At 35.2% G+C, this 16,221-nt stretch overlaps 1 protein-coding gene across 11 annotated transcripts in view; it reads right to left on the minus strand.

The window, feature by feature from the left end:
- The window catches only part of SDCCAG8 (serologically defined colon cancer antigen 8), a 251,399-nt gene that overhangs the window by 195,970 nt on the left and 39,208 nt on the right, over positions 1-16,221 (minus strand). For all 11 annotated transcript variants that reach the window (XM_027564711.1, XM_027564712.1, XM_027564710.1 and 8 more), the window contains 2 exons: positions 10,119-10,183; positions 6,952-7,140 (listed from right to left, as the gene is read on the minus strand). In XM_027564711.1, the coding sequence (XP_027420512.1) occupies positions 6,952-7,140; positions 10,119-10,183 (254 nt within the window). The remainder of the gene's footprint in view (positions 1-6,951; positions 7,141-10,118; positions 10,184-16,221) is intronic.

Raw genomic sequence — 16,221 nt, forward strand, 5'->3', positions numbered from 1 at the left:
ACTTTTAATTTATCATATTTGGGATACAACTTCAAAAATTTCACATTAGAGTCATGCAGGAAATACTACAGTACAGTTCATTGAGGGCTCAGTCTTCTTAATTATGCTTAAAACTAGAAATCGAACCTAAAAAGTTTTGGCCACTCTTCAAAGTCAGCATAAGATTCAATATTTAGCTTTCTGCATTAGTAAATTGAAAGAAACTGAACACCAGCTTAGGCCACGGGAATAATACAGACAATGATTTTCACTGACAGTAAAAGTAGAAGCTTTCCACAGTATACTGTTATTAAAGTAGAATATGAGTCAATGACATGCTGACAAAGCAGAAAACTGAACTGAAAAGGTTGACATTTATTCTAAGAGGCTAAGAGCTGAAATATAGGATAGAGACAAAGGAATATGTAACTGGGCAAGAATCTAATTTCTAAATGACTGCCAGGCTTGGAATCAATGTAAACATCGTAGCTTCCTTTTAAGACATTTTACTTATAACACAGAAGTGAAAGTGAAGTCACTCAGTCATGTCCGACTCATTGCAACCCCATGGACTGTAGCCTACCAGGCTCCTCCATCCATGGGACTTTCTAGGCAATAATACTGGAGTGGGTCACCATTTCCTTCTCCAGGAGATCTTCCCGACCCAGGGATTGAACCCAGGCCTCCCACATTGTACGGTTAGGGTTAGAAGGATAATATGAAATCAATATAATAGGAAAAAGAAACACTGCTTTTTATTTGCTGACTGGTTTTCCCTGACTAGTTTATCTTAGAATATCCTCTTCATCTGCATGACTTTGAATATGCTTTTTCCATTTTAAAATTAATCTTTCATTAAATTCTTCTTATAATAAATTAATTACCAATATGGTTAAAATTTGTAATTAAAATTTCAATGTATTAAAAAGCAGAGATATCACTTTGCCAACAAAATCCATATAGTAAAGCTATGGCTTTTCCAGTAGTCATGTACAGATGTAAGAGTTGAACCATAAAGACGGCTGAGTGCAAAAGAATTGATGCTTCGAATTGTGGTGCTAGGAAATACTCTTAAGAGTCTCTTGGACTGCAAAGAGATCAAATCAGTCAATCCTAAAGGAAATCAATCCTGAGTATTCACTGGAAGGACTGATGCTGAAGCTCCAATACTTTGGCCACCTGATGTGAAATGCTGACTCATTGGAAAAGACCCTGATGCTGGGAAAGACTGAGTGCAGGAGGAGAAGAGGGCAGCAGAGGAAGAGATGCTTGGAAAGCATTACTGACTCAATGGACATGAATGTGAGCACTCTGTGGGAGACAGTGAAGGACGGGAGAGCCTGGTGTGCTGCAGTCCATGGGGTCACAAAGAGTCAGACACAACTTAGCAACTGAACAACAACAGTGGTTAGAGACTGCTTAACACACACGGTCAGTTTCAATGCCTTCTTCTACTTCTCCAGTGGTAATCACTGTTAAATATTGGGATTATTCTTTTGCATCTTTTTCTATGCACATGTATTCATCTGGTTGTGAGTGAGCCTCTAAAAAAATACAAATAGTTTCCTGCCAGGTATGTCTTTCTCATCTTTTTTTCATTTTTTTTCCTTCAATAACATATTTTGGAGCTTAGTTGAACATTAGTACATATAGATCTACTCCATTCTCTTTTTTTTTGTACATAAAATTTCATACTTTATCTAAACTGAAGCCCAGTTATTCTTGTTTAAGGATATTTATTTAGGTTGTTTACATCTAAAAGGAAAACCTATTGGTTTCTTCTATACTTTCTATGCTCACAATACTTCTGCTACCACATCTGTAGATTTCCCACACATAGCAATTCTCTAATTCTGAGTGGCTACTAACTCAATTCTGATACCGACTGCCTGGAATTGACACAAACCCTGCAGGTTAAGGTTCAGTCCCACATAACAATCTCAACTTTAGGTTCCAATTGTAAGTCCCAGGTACCTTGTATCTCTTCTGATCAAAAACCATGGATTTCCATGATCCTTTCCAGTGCAAAATTCTTTGCTAGAACAGCTCACAGAACTCAGGAAAGTGTTTTCCTTAATATTGCTCACTTATAATCATGAACAGATAAATAGAAGAGATCACTAGACAAAGGCATGTGGGAAGGTGTGTGGAGCTTCCACATCCTGTCTGGTGTCACATTCTAGTACTCAATGTGTTGACCAATCCAGAAGCTCCCTAAACTCCATTGTTTAGAGTTTGTCTAGAAGTTCCACAGGCATGATTGATTAAATCATTGGCCATTAATGCCTGGACTTCATCTCCAGCTCTTTCCCTTCCTAAAGGTTGGGAAGTAGAGATTGAAAATTCCAATCTTCGAATTACATGGATGGTTTCTGTGGCAACCAGCATTCTCATCCTTAGTCAAAAGTCATCTACTTAATATAAACTCATGGGCTTAACAATAACAACCTATTGCAGAAGCAGAGGAAAAACACAAATGTTAGTACAAAATACATACTTATTGCTTTTACCACTTAGAAAAATACAGAAGTTTTAGGAGTTCTATGCAAAGAATGGGAAATGAAGACAAAAATATGTATTTCTTATCAAATGACAATATCATAACAGCATTACAAATAATGCTGCAAATAGAGTTCCCTACAAATGCCCTATTATGGTATACATACATTCTCTAGTGTAGATTTTGAAACATGTAATACACAATTTAAATATTAATGAACAGTGCTAAATTACCCTCAAAAGTAGTGTCAATCTATACTTCCATTAGCAGTATATGAAAATACTGACTTATTCATAGCCTCATCAATTCTTGAGACCACTAATCTTTTTAAAATTTTCACCAGTTTGATAGTTGGCATTTTTAAACTGGTATTTCCTTGAATGAGGCTTTGTTGGTGGCTCAGCCGTAAAGAATTCACATGTAATACAGGAGCTGCAGGTTTGATCCCTGTGTCAGGAAGATCATCTGGAGAAGGAAATGGCAACCCATTCTACTATTGCCTGAAAAATCCCATGGACAGAGGAGCCTGGTGGATTATAGTCCATGGGGTTGCAAAAGTTGGACACAACTTAGTGATCACCATTTTCTTAAATAATACCACCACCACCATTTTCTTGAATAATAACAGATTGAATAGCTTAAATGGCAAAATGACAACAAATAACAAACGTTGGCAAGGATGGAAGAAAAGGCAACTCTAGAGCACTGTTGGTGGAAACGTAAATTAGTAGGCTGTTAGGTAAAACAGTATGAAAGTTCCTCGAAAAATGTAAAGTACCCAAAGAACTACCATACGGTCCAGAAATTCCACCTCTGGGTAGTTTTCAGAAGAAAACAGAAACAGAAATCCAAAAGGATGTAGATGCCCCTATGTTCACTGCAGCCTTATTTCCAATAGCCATTATACAGAAGCAACAGACATGTCCATCAAAGAACACAATAAAGAGGATGAGGTAGACGTGTATAAATACACATGCATAAACAATGAAATATTACTCAGTATACAATGGCTGAATGAAATGAAATGAAATCTTGCCATCTGCAACAATACAGATGGACTTAGAGGGTATTATGCTAAGCAAAATAAGTCAGACAATAAAACATGATTTCATTTATGTTTGGAAAATCTGAATAACAAAACATGAACTAATGTAACAGAACAGAAACAGAATCAGATACAAACAGGGGGTTGCCAGAGGGGAGGGTTTTAGGAAGATGAGTAAAATAGGTAAATGAGATTAAGATTATTTATTTTGAAACTTAAGTCAAAGGATGACATGTGCAGCGTGGGAAATACAGTTAATAATATCGTAATAATTTTACATGGTGACAGGTTTAACTAGACTTATGGTGGTGATCATTTTGTAATGTATAGAATTATCAAATCACTATATTGTGCATGTGGAACTAACATGGTATTGTGGGTCAGTTACACTTCAATTAAAAAAAAAGAATGAATACTTAACTCGTGCATTATCATCCTCTTTTATTGCTTACCAATTCCTATCCTATACCTACTTTGCAACTGGGAAGTTTTTCTTTTCTGTTTCTTTTAAAAGAAATTATTTATACATTGTACCAAAAACTTTTTTCTATAAAATATAAATATTTTCCTATCTTTTAGTTTAGTTTGCAATATTGTATCATAAGTAAGTTTTTGTGTTAGTGGAGTCAAATGTAACATTTTATTTTCCCTTTTGACTTACTTTCCTCATCATGCTCAGAACTTTAATTAGCCCAAGTCCATAAAGATGTTTTTCTATATTTTCTCCTAATACTTTTGTAGTCTAGAAATCATATCTAGGTCTTTAAACCATCTTGAATTTACTTTTGTGAAGTATGATTCCATTCTTTTTTCAAATATAAACAAGCAAATTTTTAACTTCTCTGAGTCTCAGTTTCCTTAGTTGTAGAATGACGGCAATCTACTTACCTCATCAATGTTTAACTATTAAAAGACATTATGTTTTAAATTTCCTGGTACAATCCTTGGTATATTAGAAATGTTTATTACACATCAGTTTTATCTGAAAATATATTTAACATACATTTAATAGATTGTCACTATGTGAAATACTAGCGTGCGTGCTCAGTTGCGTCCGATTCTTTTCAACCCCGTGGACTGTAGCCTGCCAGGCTCCTTTGTCCATGGAATTTTCCAGGCAAGAATGCTGGAGTGGGTTGCCATTTCCTTCTCTAAGGGATCTTTCTGACCCAGCCTGCATCTCCTGCATTGGCAGGTGGATTCTTTATCACTAAGCCACCTGGGAAGCTGATATGTAATAAATATGAATAAGTTAATACTATATTTAATAATTAATATAATATTTAACAAATAGCAAGGCCATCAGTGCAGATCATGAAAAGTAACAGTGGAGAAATTTAGTTTTTATATAACAACCAATAAATTAGTCACATGTAGAAACCATGGTTGTGGGACATTTTTACTATTTCCAAGTATAGGAGGTACAGATGGGTTTTAATATTTACAGAGCGTTTATAATATGGAAGGAAATGTTTGAAGCAATATATAGGTATGCATTCAACGTTCCCTCAAAAATAATACTATTAGGTACTTTTACCTCCATTTTCAAGTGGGGGAATTGAGGCATGAGAGGATTGAACCCAGGTCTCCTGCATTGCAGGTGGTCTCCTACACTGCAGGCAGATTCTTTACCAACTGAGCCACCAGGAAAGCCCTAAACAAAGTAAGCTGGCAGTAGAACCAAAGTATGGATCCAGGCAGTTTGACTCAAAAGCTAACACTCGAGTCACAAGGCTAAGCTGCATCCATAATATTCCAAGAGGTGGTATTGAATATTATTCACCAAAACAAAGGAAGACTTCAAACTCAGGAAAGTAAATTCATTCATCCAAAGGTCAAAACTGACTTTAATGACCAAGTCTTTTCATTCTCGACACCAGTTCCAATTAGAGGATCTCTGATGTTAACAAAGTTATGACCAACCTAGACAGCGTATTAAAAAGCAGAGACATTACTTTGCCAACAAAGGTCTGTCTAGTCAAGGCTATGGTTTTTCCAGCAGTCATGTATGGATGTGAGAGTTGGACTATTAAGAAAGCTGACCTCTGAAGAATTGATGCTTTTGAACTGTGGTGTCGGAGAAGACTCTTGAGAGTCCCTCGGACTGCAAGGAGATCCAACCAGTCAATCCTAAGGGAAATCAGTCCAGAATATTCATTGGAAGGACTGATGCTGAAGCTGAAACTCCAATATTTTGGCCATCTGATGCAAAGAACTGACTCATTTGAAAAGACCCTAACGCTGGGAAAGATTGAAGGTAAGAGGAGAAGGGGATGACAGAGGATGAGATGGTTGGTATCACCGACTCAATGGACATGAGTTTGAGCAAACTCCGGGAGTTGGTGATAGACAGGGAGGCCTGGCATGCTACAGTCCATGGGATCGCAAAGAGTTGGACATGACTGAGCGACTGAACTGAACTGATGTTAACAATAAACGCCAAAATGTCTTGTCATATAAACAGCAATTTACTGAGTGTCTGCTACAGACCAAGTACTCTTCCAGAAGCCAGGGATATAGAAATAAAACACAGTTGCTGCCTGCAAGTATACACAATATATTATAAAGTTAGAGAAGGAAGGCGGCTAAGTCAATTGAGGACAAAATGGGGTAAGGCTGGTGAGAGAATATTTCTATGAGGAAGTGATATTTGGGCTATTTAAATAAACCCAAAAAGACAGAAAAATGTGACCCTGAGCACAGAAAAAAGCAGAGGGCATGTGAGAGAAAACACCCACTATAAATCATCCCTGGATACTGTATTAAATAATAATCCTCAACTTCTACGGAATAAAATTTTCATAGGAAAAGGCTTCCTCTGGAATAGTGAAAACAAAAGAAAGATGTACCCAGAAAACTGTAATATTTCAGCCTAGATGAAAACTTTGACTCCATAAAAACTCACTTGTAATTTGTCCCTGATCAATCCTCAAATATTAACAAATGGGATACAGTGGATCTTTCTTCCAGCATACTCATAATATTCTTCATGACAAGCACATATTAAAGACTTGATAAAAAAAAAATACTCACTTTATACTACAGCAGGGAAATCTGAAATTGGGCAAAATCAAGAGAATTCCTCTCAAACTCAGTGCTGTAATGAATAGTGCTGGATCTTCAATTACAGAGTCATAGAAATGAACAGAATTATAAAGGCTATCTACTTCAATCCTCTCATTTAAAGATGAGACTAAAACCAACAAAGATAAAATTATTTGTCTGAAATGACTAGATTATACACAGTTGGCAGAACCTACATATTCTTTCTTTAATATACAATGAAGGGACCTTAGAAAATTTATTTTATTTGAAGCTTAACATTAATCACATGTGATTTAGCATGGGGATAAAAAAAACTATAATGCCCATGTAAAGATATGGGTTTCCATGTCACCAACAACCCCACATACAGAAGCATACTTACTTAGTCAGTCTTTCAATGGTTTGTATGTGAACATTATTATGGGTTTGGGAAAGAACAGCTTCATGCTGAGCACATTTCAAACAAAGACCACCAACACGGTTAGAAATATTAGCAGCAAGTAGAGACTCTTTATGCTTTAGTCGCTCTTTAAGATCTTCACAGTTTTTCTGATATTCAGCTAAGTCTTTCCTAAAAAGAAGGGAAAAAAGCTTTAGCAAGTGGACATAGCAGGGGAAGAAGTTAGGATAAACTGAAAAAGTAGCACTAACATATATATACTATCGTGTGTAAAATAGAAAATAGATAGATAGTGGAAAGCTGCTATATAACACAGGGAGCCCAACCTAGAGCTCTGTGACAACCTAGAGGGGTGGGACTGGGGACGGGGAGACTCGAAGGAAGGGGAGACTCAATGTGAATGATTCACATAGTTGGGAGGCAGAAACCAATAAAACATAGTAAAGCAATTATCATCTGATTAAAAATTTTTTTAAATGTCCAGGTAAAAGTATACTACTTTTAAATGTATCATCACAGTGATAACTACTATCATTTACTGGTGTTTACCTTATTAGGTGCTTTTTATACAATACCTTATTCTTACCACAACCTGGAGATATAGATGTGATTATCTGAATTGACCCTTTGAATAAAGTGAGACTTGAAAATATTAAATTTAAAGTTGTTTTAAGATTTTAACACAGACTAGTGTGCCTCCGATACTGGCTCTCTTTTCAAGGCTTCCCATCTCTTCCCAAAAATAAAACTCCAAAAATAAATAAATAAATAAATAAATAAAACTCCAAATATAAATCCTAAATAGTTTCTCTCAATAAAGGGATAACACAATATCCTTAAATTGAGGGAAATATCCTATTTCAAGTGTTAACTCTTTAAAATTTATAAAGAGAACCTTAAAAGATTGTATAAAGGATATGGATTTTATGCATGAGTAATTTATTACTGCCCATTTTTCTTCAGTAAAAAAAATCAACTAACCACAAAGTTCTACAAAGGACTGACAGTGGGCTACAGAAAGAAGTCAGAATTCGGCAGACATAAGATTTCACAAGTAGCAGCTATTGGCTGGAAATATACAGCTTGATAATGAAAGGGCAGAGGAATTGTGTGTGTGTGTTCTTCATTTGTTTGTTTGTTTTAATGGGATAGTTCCTGGACAAGGTTTTTCTTTATGTTGATCTTTTAAGGATTAAATGACCAGTATATGGATTGTATTTTCCTTCCCCTTCCCTAAAAAGTTTTGGTAAAGTCAACTTAGGTAACTGAGCTTCCTTGCACACGTATCCCTTTCATATTGCATTTTTTTTAAAAAAGTCCTAACTTAAAGAAATTGTTCTTAAATTCTTAAGACTGCAGAAAGCAGGCACTTTATCTCTGGCTCAGACTACTCTCTATAGATAAATTCAGGGATCTATAGCCATCCTAATGTGTTCCCTGTCACAAAGGAGAAGCCAACAGTCAAGACATCTGGTTGTTACACACTTTGTCGACTCTTGGGATTTGGGGGGCTTTCAGACAGCCTGGAAGAGGTGGAAAAGATCTACGGGCCATCTAAAGGTTAAAAAAAAAAAAAAAAGGCAAATCTAATGACACTCTGAAGCAGAAAAAAAGGAGCTGTTTATATCTTTTTCCCAAGATAATATCTACAACATAATGTTTCCTTTTAAGTATCATGTAGAAAAGGTCTGATGGTTGGATGGCATCACCAACTCAATGGACATGAGTTGGAGCAAACTCTGGGACATGGTGAAGGACAGAGAAGCCTGGCACACTGCAGTCCAGTGGTCACAAAGAATTGGACACAACTTAGTGACTGAACAACAACACAGTCTGACTTTCGAAAGCTTTGTAAAAAGAACTTCAGAAGTACATTCCAAAGTCAAAGAGTCTCCATTACTATTTCCGTCAGCTTCAAATTCAAAACACTCAAGTAGATTCAGTTACATGAAAAGGCAAACAGAAAATTTAAAAAATAGGTAACATAAAACTGGAGTTTCCAAGACCAGTGATTTTATTTCTTTCTCTAAGAAAATGTTTCTTTAAATAATCTTAAATTATGCTAAAAGAAAATGAAGAAACAGAAGAATGCAGGGAACAAAGTCTGGTCCATTGCAAGGTGATATTTTAATGCCACGCAAGACTGCATAGTTGAATTGTGAATAGAACCAAATAAGTCATATTTCCATAAAATAGTGAGCTGGAAATATATCACTAAATACTGAAGAACCAAAACACAATAGAAATCAAACTATAGCAAAGCAAGAAAACAAAAAATAGACCATTTTATAAAAGTTTAGGTTTCTTCATGAAAAATCAAGAGTCTCTATAGAAATCCTCAACCTTATAAGGCATGAAAGGCGTAAGAATATATTAAAATAAATGAATAACTACATTTATAGCAAGAAGCCATGAGTTCTGGTTCTTGGTAGTACTTTAGTTATGGCCCTAGACAATATATGGCCTGTTAAATTTTATTTCAAAAATAAAATTTACTAAAATAAAATTATAAAAATATTTTAAAGGTTATTTCATTAGAAAAGATTTCATTACCACTATTTCAATTAACCCTTAACTTAAAAAATTAATTCCTGTATCTTTTCCTACTCATAATATAGAACAAATCACTAATGGTTAACCTATAATATATAGGCTCTATTGGGATTTTTGAAAACATATCAAAAAGTACATGAAAATTTGTATATACTCAAATCTGCCAAGGATATAAAAACTCAAACTATTATACTACTATTGTAATTTTAAAATTAGATGAAGACCTCCTATTGAAGAAAAAAAATGCTTCTAATTTGAAAATTACAGTGCTTTATTTTATATTATTTTATTTTAAAAGCATAATTTCTATAAGAAGAGCTACTAATTCCTTTTTCTATATGAGAACATAATATTTTACAGCTGATGAAGGGATAAAATTTATAATTTAGCTCACATTTCTTTGAAACAGGATTCGAAAAAGGACCTCACAAATCCCTTTAGCCTTTACTAATCTCAGGAATTTTCATGTAGTGTACACAAAATTACATCAAGCAATTCCTATATTGACTAAAACTGAAATTTCAGTAAACATTCAAACATATTTTTAAGATCATCATGATTTTGCCAATGACTTTAAGTAGATGATAATACTTTACCTCAAAAACGTCAATTGAGATTCCAGGATTTCACTCTTTTCCTCATAAGTAAGTTTTAGTCTCTCCTTTAGAAAAGAAAAAAAATGTGCATTTTGTCCATGTCCTGTGTTTTAATTATTAATATTAAAATCAGTTATTTCTTTTTACCCAGGAGGAAAATCAATGTGCCCTCTCTGGAATCACTTTCCCTCTTCCACTCCAAACACTCTATTTTTATTGAGTGAAAGCCTATAAAGAACTACTGAGTCATAAAATGGTGATTACTAATAAAAAAGTTTTTTTTTTTTTAACTGCATTCTTATTTTAAAAGTATGACTCTGGGCAAAACCAATTATAGCCCGTAAAGTCCATGAGGGCAAGGATCAAATCTTCCTGGAATCTCCCATTGTGATTGCTGCATAGCTGATGCACCAAAAAATATTAATATGTGTTGGATGAATGATAAAAGTTATAAATCACAGTATGATAGACCAAAGTGATATATAATCCACAAGCCTCAGCTGATATCCAGTTTTTCTTTAATTCTAAGATAAAAACACTGCTACCTCCAAGAGCTTATATTCTAAGCAGAAACAGCAAGACAGATGAACAAATATAATTATATACAATTTACACTTGTGAAAATACAGAAGGTAAAATGAATTAGAAAAGGCAGGAACTTGTAATTTAGCTAAAGAGAAGTAGAGAAAGCTTCATGTGAAGAGATGCTAAGACTTGGATAATTTCCAACAGAGCAAAAGGCACAGTGGCTGGAGAAAGTGTGCTGTATATCCGGTCAAAAAGTAGTTCAGTATCACTAGAATGTAGAATGCTAGATGGGACAGTAGATGAGATGAGCTGATAAGGTAAGGTGGACAGTGAGAAGAATGAATATATGAAGACTTTTATTTAGTACATACAACTAAATAAAAGCCTCTACATAGCTGAAGCACTGGATGAATATTGAAATCTTTTTATCAGCACTGAATCTTATATTACACTGAAGGATATGTAAAAGAGATCATTACAAATGAAGACATTGCAAATAAATAACAGATAAGCTGATGAACAAAAGTAATGAAGTAGCTACTTATAAAACAGAAACAACTCACAGACTTAAAGAATGAACTAATGTTTGCCATGAGGGGGAAGAATGGGGGGAAAGAGATAGTTATAGAGCTTGGATCGACATGTACACACTATTATATTAAAATGGATAACCTATAAGGACTGACTGTAGCACAGGGAACTCTGCTCAACATTATGTGGCCACCCGGATGGGAGTGGAGTTTAAGGGAGAATGGATACATGTTTATGCGTGGCTAAGTCCCTTTGCTGTACACCTGAAACTATAACATTGTTAATTGGCGATACTCTGATATAAAATAAAAAATTTAAAAAAAAAGAGTAATCAAGCAGCAAAGATAGAAAATATTTAGTACAAAGCTGTAAACAAGCATAATTCATAGAATTTTTTTCTTTAGTGTTAAATTTTATTTATTTTTATTAAGTATAGTTGATTTACAATATTAAGTGTTTCAGGTGTACAGTCAAGTGATTTCAGTTCAGTTCAGTTGCTCAATTGTGTTCAACTCTTTGCGTCCCCATCAACTGCAGCACGCCAGGGTTCCTTGTCCATCACCAACTCCGGAGCTTGCTCAAACTCATGCCCATCAAGTTGGTGATGCCATCCAACCATCTCATTCTCTGTTATCCCCTACTCCTCCTGTCTTCAATCTTTCCCAGGATCAGGGTCTTCTCCAATGAGTCAGTTCTTCACATTAGGTGGCCAAAGAATTGGAGCTTCAGCTTCAGCATCAGTCCTTCCAATGAATATTCAGGACTGATTTCCCTTAGGATTGATTGGTTGGATCTCCTTGCAGTCCAAGGGACTCTCAAGAGTCTTCTCCAACACCACAGTTCAAAAGCATCAATTCTTTGCTGCTCAGATTTCTTTATAGTACAACTCTCACATCCACTTATGACTACTGGAAAAACCCTAGCTTTGACAAGATGGAACTTTGTCAGCAAAGTAATGTCTCTTTTAATATACTGTCTAGGTTGGTCATAGCTTTTCTTCCAAGAAGCAAATGTCTTTGAATTTCATGGCTGCATTCACCATCTGCAGTAATTTTGGAACCCAAGAAAATAAAGTCTGCCACTGTTTCCATTGTTTCCCCATCTATTTGTCATGAAGTGGTGGGACCAAACACCATGATCTTCGTTTTCTGAATGTTGAGTTTTAAGCCAGCTTTTTCACTCTCCTCTTTCACTTTCATCAAGAGGCTTTTTTTAGTTCCTCTTCACTTTCTGCCATAAGTGGTGTTATCTGCATATCTGAGGTTATTGTTATTTCTCCCGGCAGTCTTGATTCCAGCTTATGCTTATTCCAGCCCAGCATTCCGCATGATGTACTCCGCATATGTTAAATAAGCAGGGTGACAATATACAGCCTGATGTACTCCTTTCCCGATTTGGAACCAGTCTGTTGTTCCATGTCCAGTTCTAACTGTTGCTTCTTGACCTGCATACAGATTTCTCAGGAGGCAGGTAAGGTGGTCTGGTATTCCCATTTCTTGAAGAATTTTCCAGATTGTTGTGATCTACACAGTCAAAAGCTTTGGTGTAATCAATAAAGCAGAAATAGATGTTTTACTGGAATTCTCTTGCTTTTTCAATGATCCAGCATGTGTTGGCAATTTGATCTCTGGTTCCTCTGCCTTTTCTAAGTCCAGCTTGAACATCTGGAAGTTCATGGTTCACGTACTGTTGAAGCCGTACTTGGAGAATTTTGAGAATTACTTTGCTAGCATGTGAAACAAGTGCAATTGTGCGGTAGTTTGAACATTTTTTGGCACTGCCCTCTTTTGAGTTTGGAATGAAAACTGACTTTTTCCATTCCTGTGACCACTGCTGAGTTTTCCAAATATGTTCCATTATAGGTTATTATTAGATACTGAATATAATTCCCTGTGTAACATAGTAAATCCTTGTTGCCTATCTATTTTATGCATAGTAGCTTGTACCTGTTAATCCCATACTCCTAATTTGTCCCTCCTTCACTCCCTCTCTCCTTTGTCAACCATAATTTGCTTTCTATGTCTGTGAGTCTGTTTCTGTTTTGTATATAGATTTATTTGTATTATTGTTTTAGATTTCACGTAAAAGTGATATCATATAGAATTTGTATTTCTCTTTCTTCACTAAGTATGATATTTTCTAGGCTCATCCATGTTGCTACAAATGACAATATTTCATTCTTTTTATAGCAGAGTAACATTTCATCATATATATATAAACAATATATTTTAAGCCAATTGTCTGCTGATGGACACGAGTTGCTTCCATGTCTTGGCTATTGTAAATAATGATGCTATGGACACTGGGGGGCATGAGTCTTCTCAAATAGGAGGTTTCATTTCTTGGGAGGATAAATACTCAGGAGTGAGTATCATATGGTAGCTCTATTTTGAGTTTTTCAGGGAACCTCCATACTATTTCCCATAGTGGCTGCACCTATTTACACTCCCACTAACAGGGCACAAGGGTTCCCATCTCTCCACATCTCTCCAGCATTTATCATTTGTATACTTTTTGATGATAGCCATTCTGACTAGTGTGAAGTGATACCTCACTAAGGCTTTGATTTGCATTTCTCTAATAATCTCTTTTTATGTACCTGTTGGTCATCTATATATCTTCTTTGGAAAAATGTCTGTCTGGGTCCTCTGTCCATTTTTGATTGGGTTATCTGTTTTTTTGGTATTGAGTTATGGGATATTTCTATCTTTGGATATTAACCCCTTGTTGGTCACATAGTTGCTGATATTTTCTACTATGCTATGGGTTTTGTTGTTGGTTTCCTTTGCATAGTAAAAGTTTTTAGGTCCCACTTATTTATTTTTGCTTTTATTTCTTTTGCCTAGGGATACCAATCTAAGAAAATATTGCTAAGATTTATGTCAGAGAATGATTTGCTTATGTTCCCCTCTAGGAGTTCTACCTACTCATGTAAAACTGACAGAATTTTATGACTGAATAGATGTGGGGGAGAAAAAGACATTAAAAATAACCCTGGGTTGTTGACTTGAACAAAACCAGATGAATGCTGGTGCTAAAGATTTTTCCAGAGTGAGAAAAGGAAATAAAATGGAACCATTAAAATATTCAACTAATTCAAAAGAAGGCAGGAAAGGAAAAAAAATAAAAGGTGAAGAAATAGCTGAAGGAGAAAAAAAGACATAACAAGATAGTAGATTTAAAGCCAAGTATACACATAATCATGTTTAAAGGACACATATTGTCAGATTGGATAAAAAAAAGCAAAACTCAACTATATGCTGTCCACAAGAAACCTATATTAAATATGAAGACATAAGTATGTTAAAAGTAAAACAATAGGAAAAAAATACAATGATAACACTAATCAAAAGCAAGTAGGAGTCAGTCAAAACAAAAATACCATGGAGTTTTCTCTATACTAGCACTGAAGAATAAGAAAATGAAAACTTTAAATATGTATATTGCTTATGATAATACTGTAAAAAAATCTAGAGGTTAATTCTAAAGAAAGATGTGTAAGGCCTTTATTCAGAAACTATAAAAAAAAAAACTGAAAAAATTAAAGATGACCTAAATAGAGTGATTGGAGAAGGCAATGGCAACCCACTCCAGTACTCTTGCCTGGAAAGTCCCATGGATGGAAGAGTCTGGCAGGCTGCAGTCCGTGGGGTCGCTAAATTGGACATGACTGAGTGACTTCCCTTTCACTTTTCACTTTCATGCATTGGAGAAGGAAATGGCAACCCACTCCAGTGTTCTTGCCTGGAGAATCCCAGGGACGGGGGAGCCTGGTGGGCTGCTGTCTATGGGGTCACACAGAGTGGGACACAACTGAAGTGACTTAGCAACAAAATAGAGTGATATGTAATTTTACTATTAGACAATATATTATCATAAGATATCAATTCTTCCTCCCACAAATGACCTATACGTTTAATGTAATCTCAATCAAAACTACTTAATGGCTTTTCGAAAGCTAACTAATTATAAATGTATTTGGAATGCAAAAGGCAAGAAATAGGACATTCTTTAGCTCTAAGAAAAATGTTGGAAGACTTGGTCTACCAGATACAAGGTTATAAGAATCAAGACAGGATGGTAATAGCACAAACAAGTAGTAACACAGACACCAAGGAAATACAACACAAAGCCCAGAAACAGACTCACACATATGTGCACACTTGGTTTATAACAAAGGTGTCAGGCAAATGACTGTCTTCTCAACAGATGATGCTGGGATGTATAAATGACCCGATAGGAAAAGTAACCCCCTACACTTCCCATATGATACAAAAATAAATTCCATGTACACTGTAGTTCTAAATGTAAAAAGTAAGATTATAAGGTTTCTGAAAGATAATATAGGAGAATATCTTCAGAATATCTGATGGCCTTGGGGGTAGGGAAATACTTTTTTATATAGGACGCAAAAGATACTAAAAAATAAAGAGAAAACACTGGTAAATTGGACCACATTAAAATTAAGAAATTCTAATCCAGAAAGAAAGAGAAAAAAGAAACCTATCAAGAGAGTTCCAAGACAAACCACAAAATATAGGAAAATATGTCCCAACAGAGGTAACCAATAATGGGCTTATACTCATATTAAGAGTTTTAAAAAAACATTGTCAGATAATTCAAAAAAAAATAAGTAGGACATTTGAACAGGCATGACACAAAAAAGGACATCAAATGGCCAATAGATATATGAGAAGATACTCAATCACATGAGAAATGAAAATAAAAATCACAGTGAGAATACCCCAGGACCACCAGAAAAACAGAATATCAAGTGTTGGCAAGGATATGGAGCAATGGTATCACTCATGCTGCTGACAGAAGAGTAAACTAATAAAAAAATCACCTTGGAAAAGTTTGCCCTTATTTACTCAAATTGAGCATATACATACACTATGACCAACAATGACACTCCAAGGTACACACCCAACATAAACGTGTACAATGCACACCAACAGACATATAAAAGAATGGTCATAGCAGCAATAATCACAATATCCCCAAACTGTAAAAATACAAATATCTGTCAACAATACATAAATAC

This window comes from Bos indicus x Bos taurus, chromosome 16 (assembly GCF_003369695.1).
Source record: "Bos indicus x Bos taurus breed Angus x Brahman F1 hybrid chromosome 16, Bos_hybrid_MaternalHap_v2.0, whole genome shotgun sequence".
Lineage (NCBI taxonomy): Eukaryota > Metazoa > Chordata > Mammalia > Artiodactyla > Bovidae > Bos > Bos indicus x Bos taurus.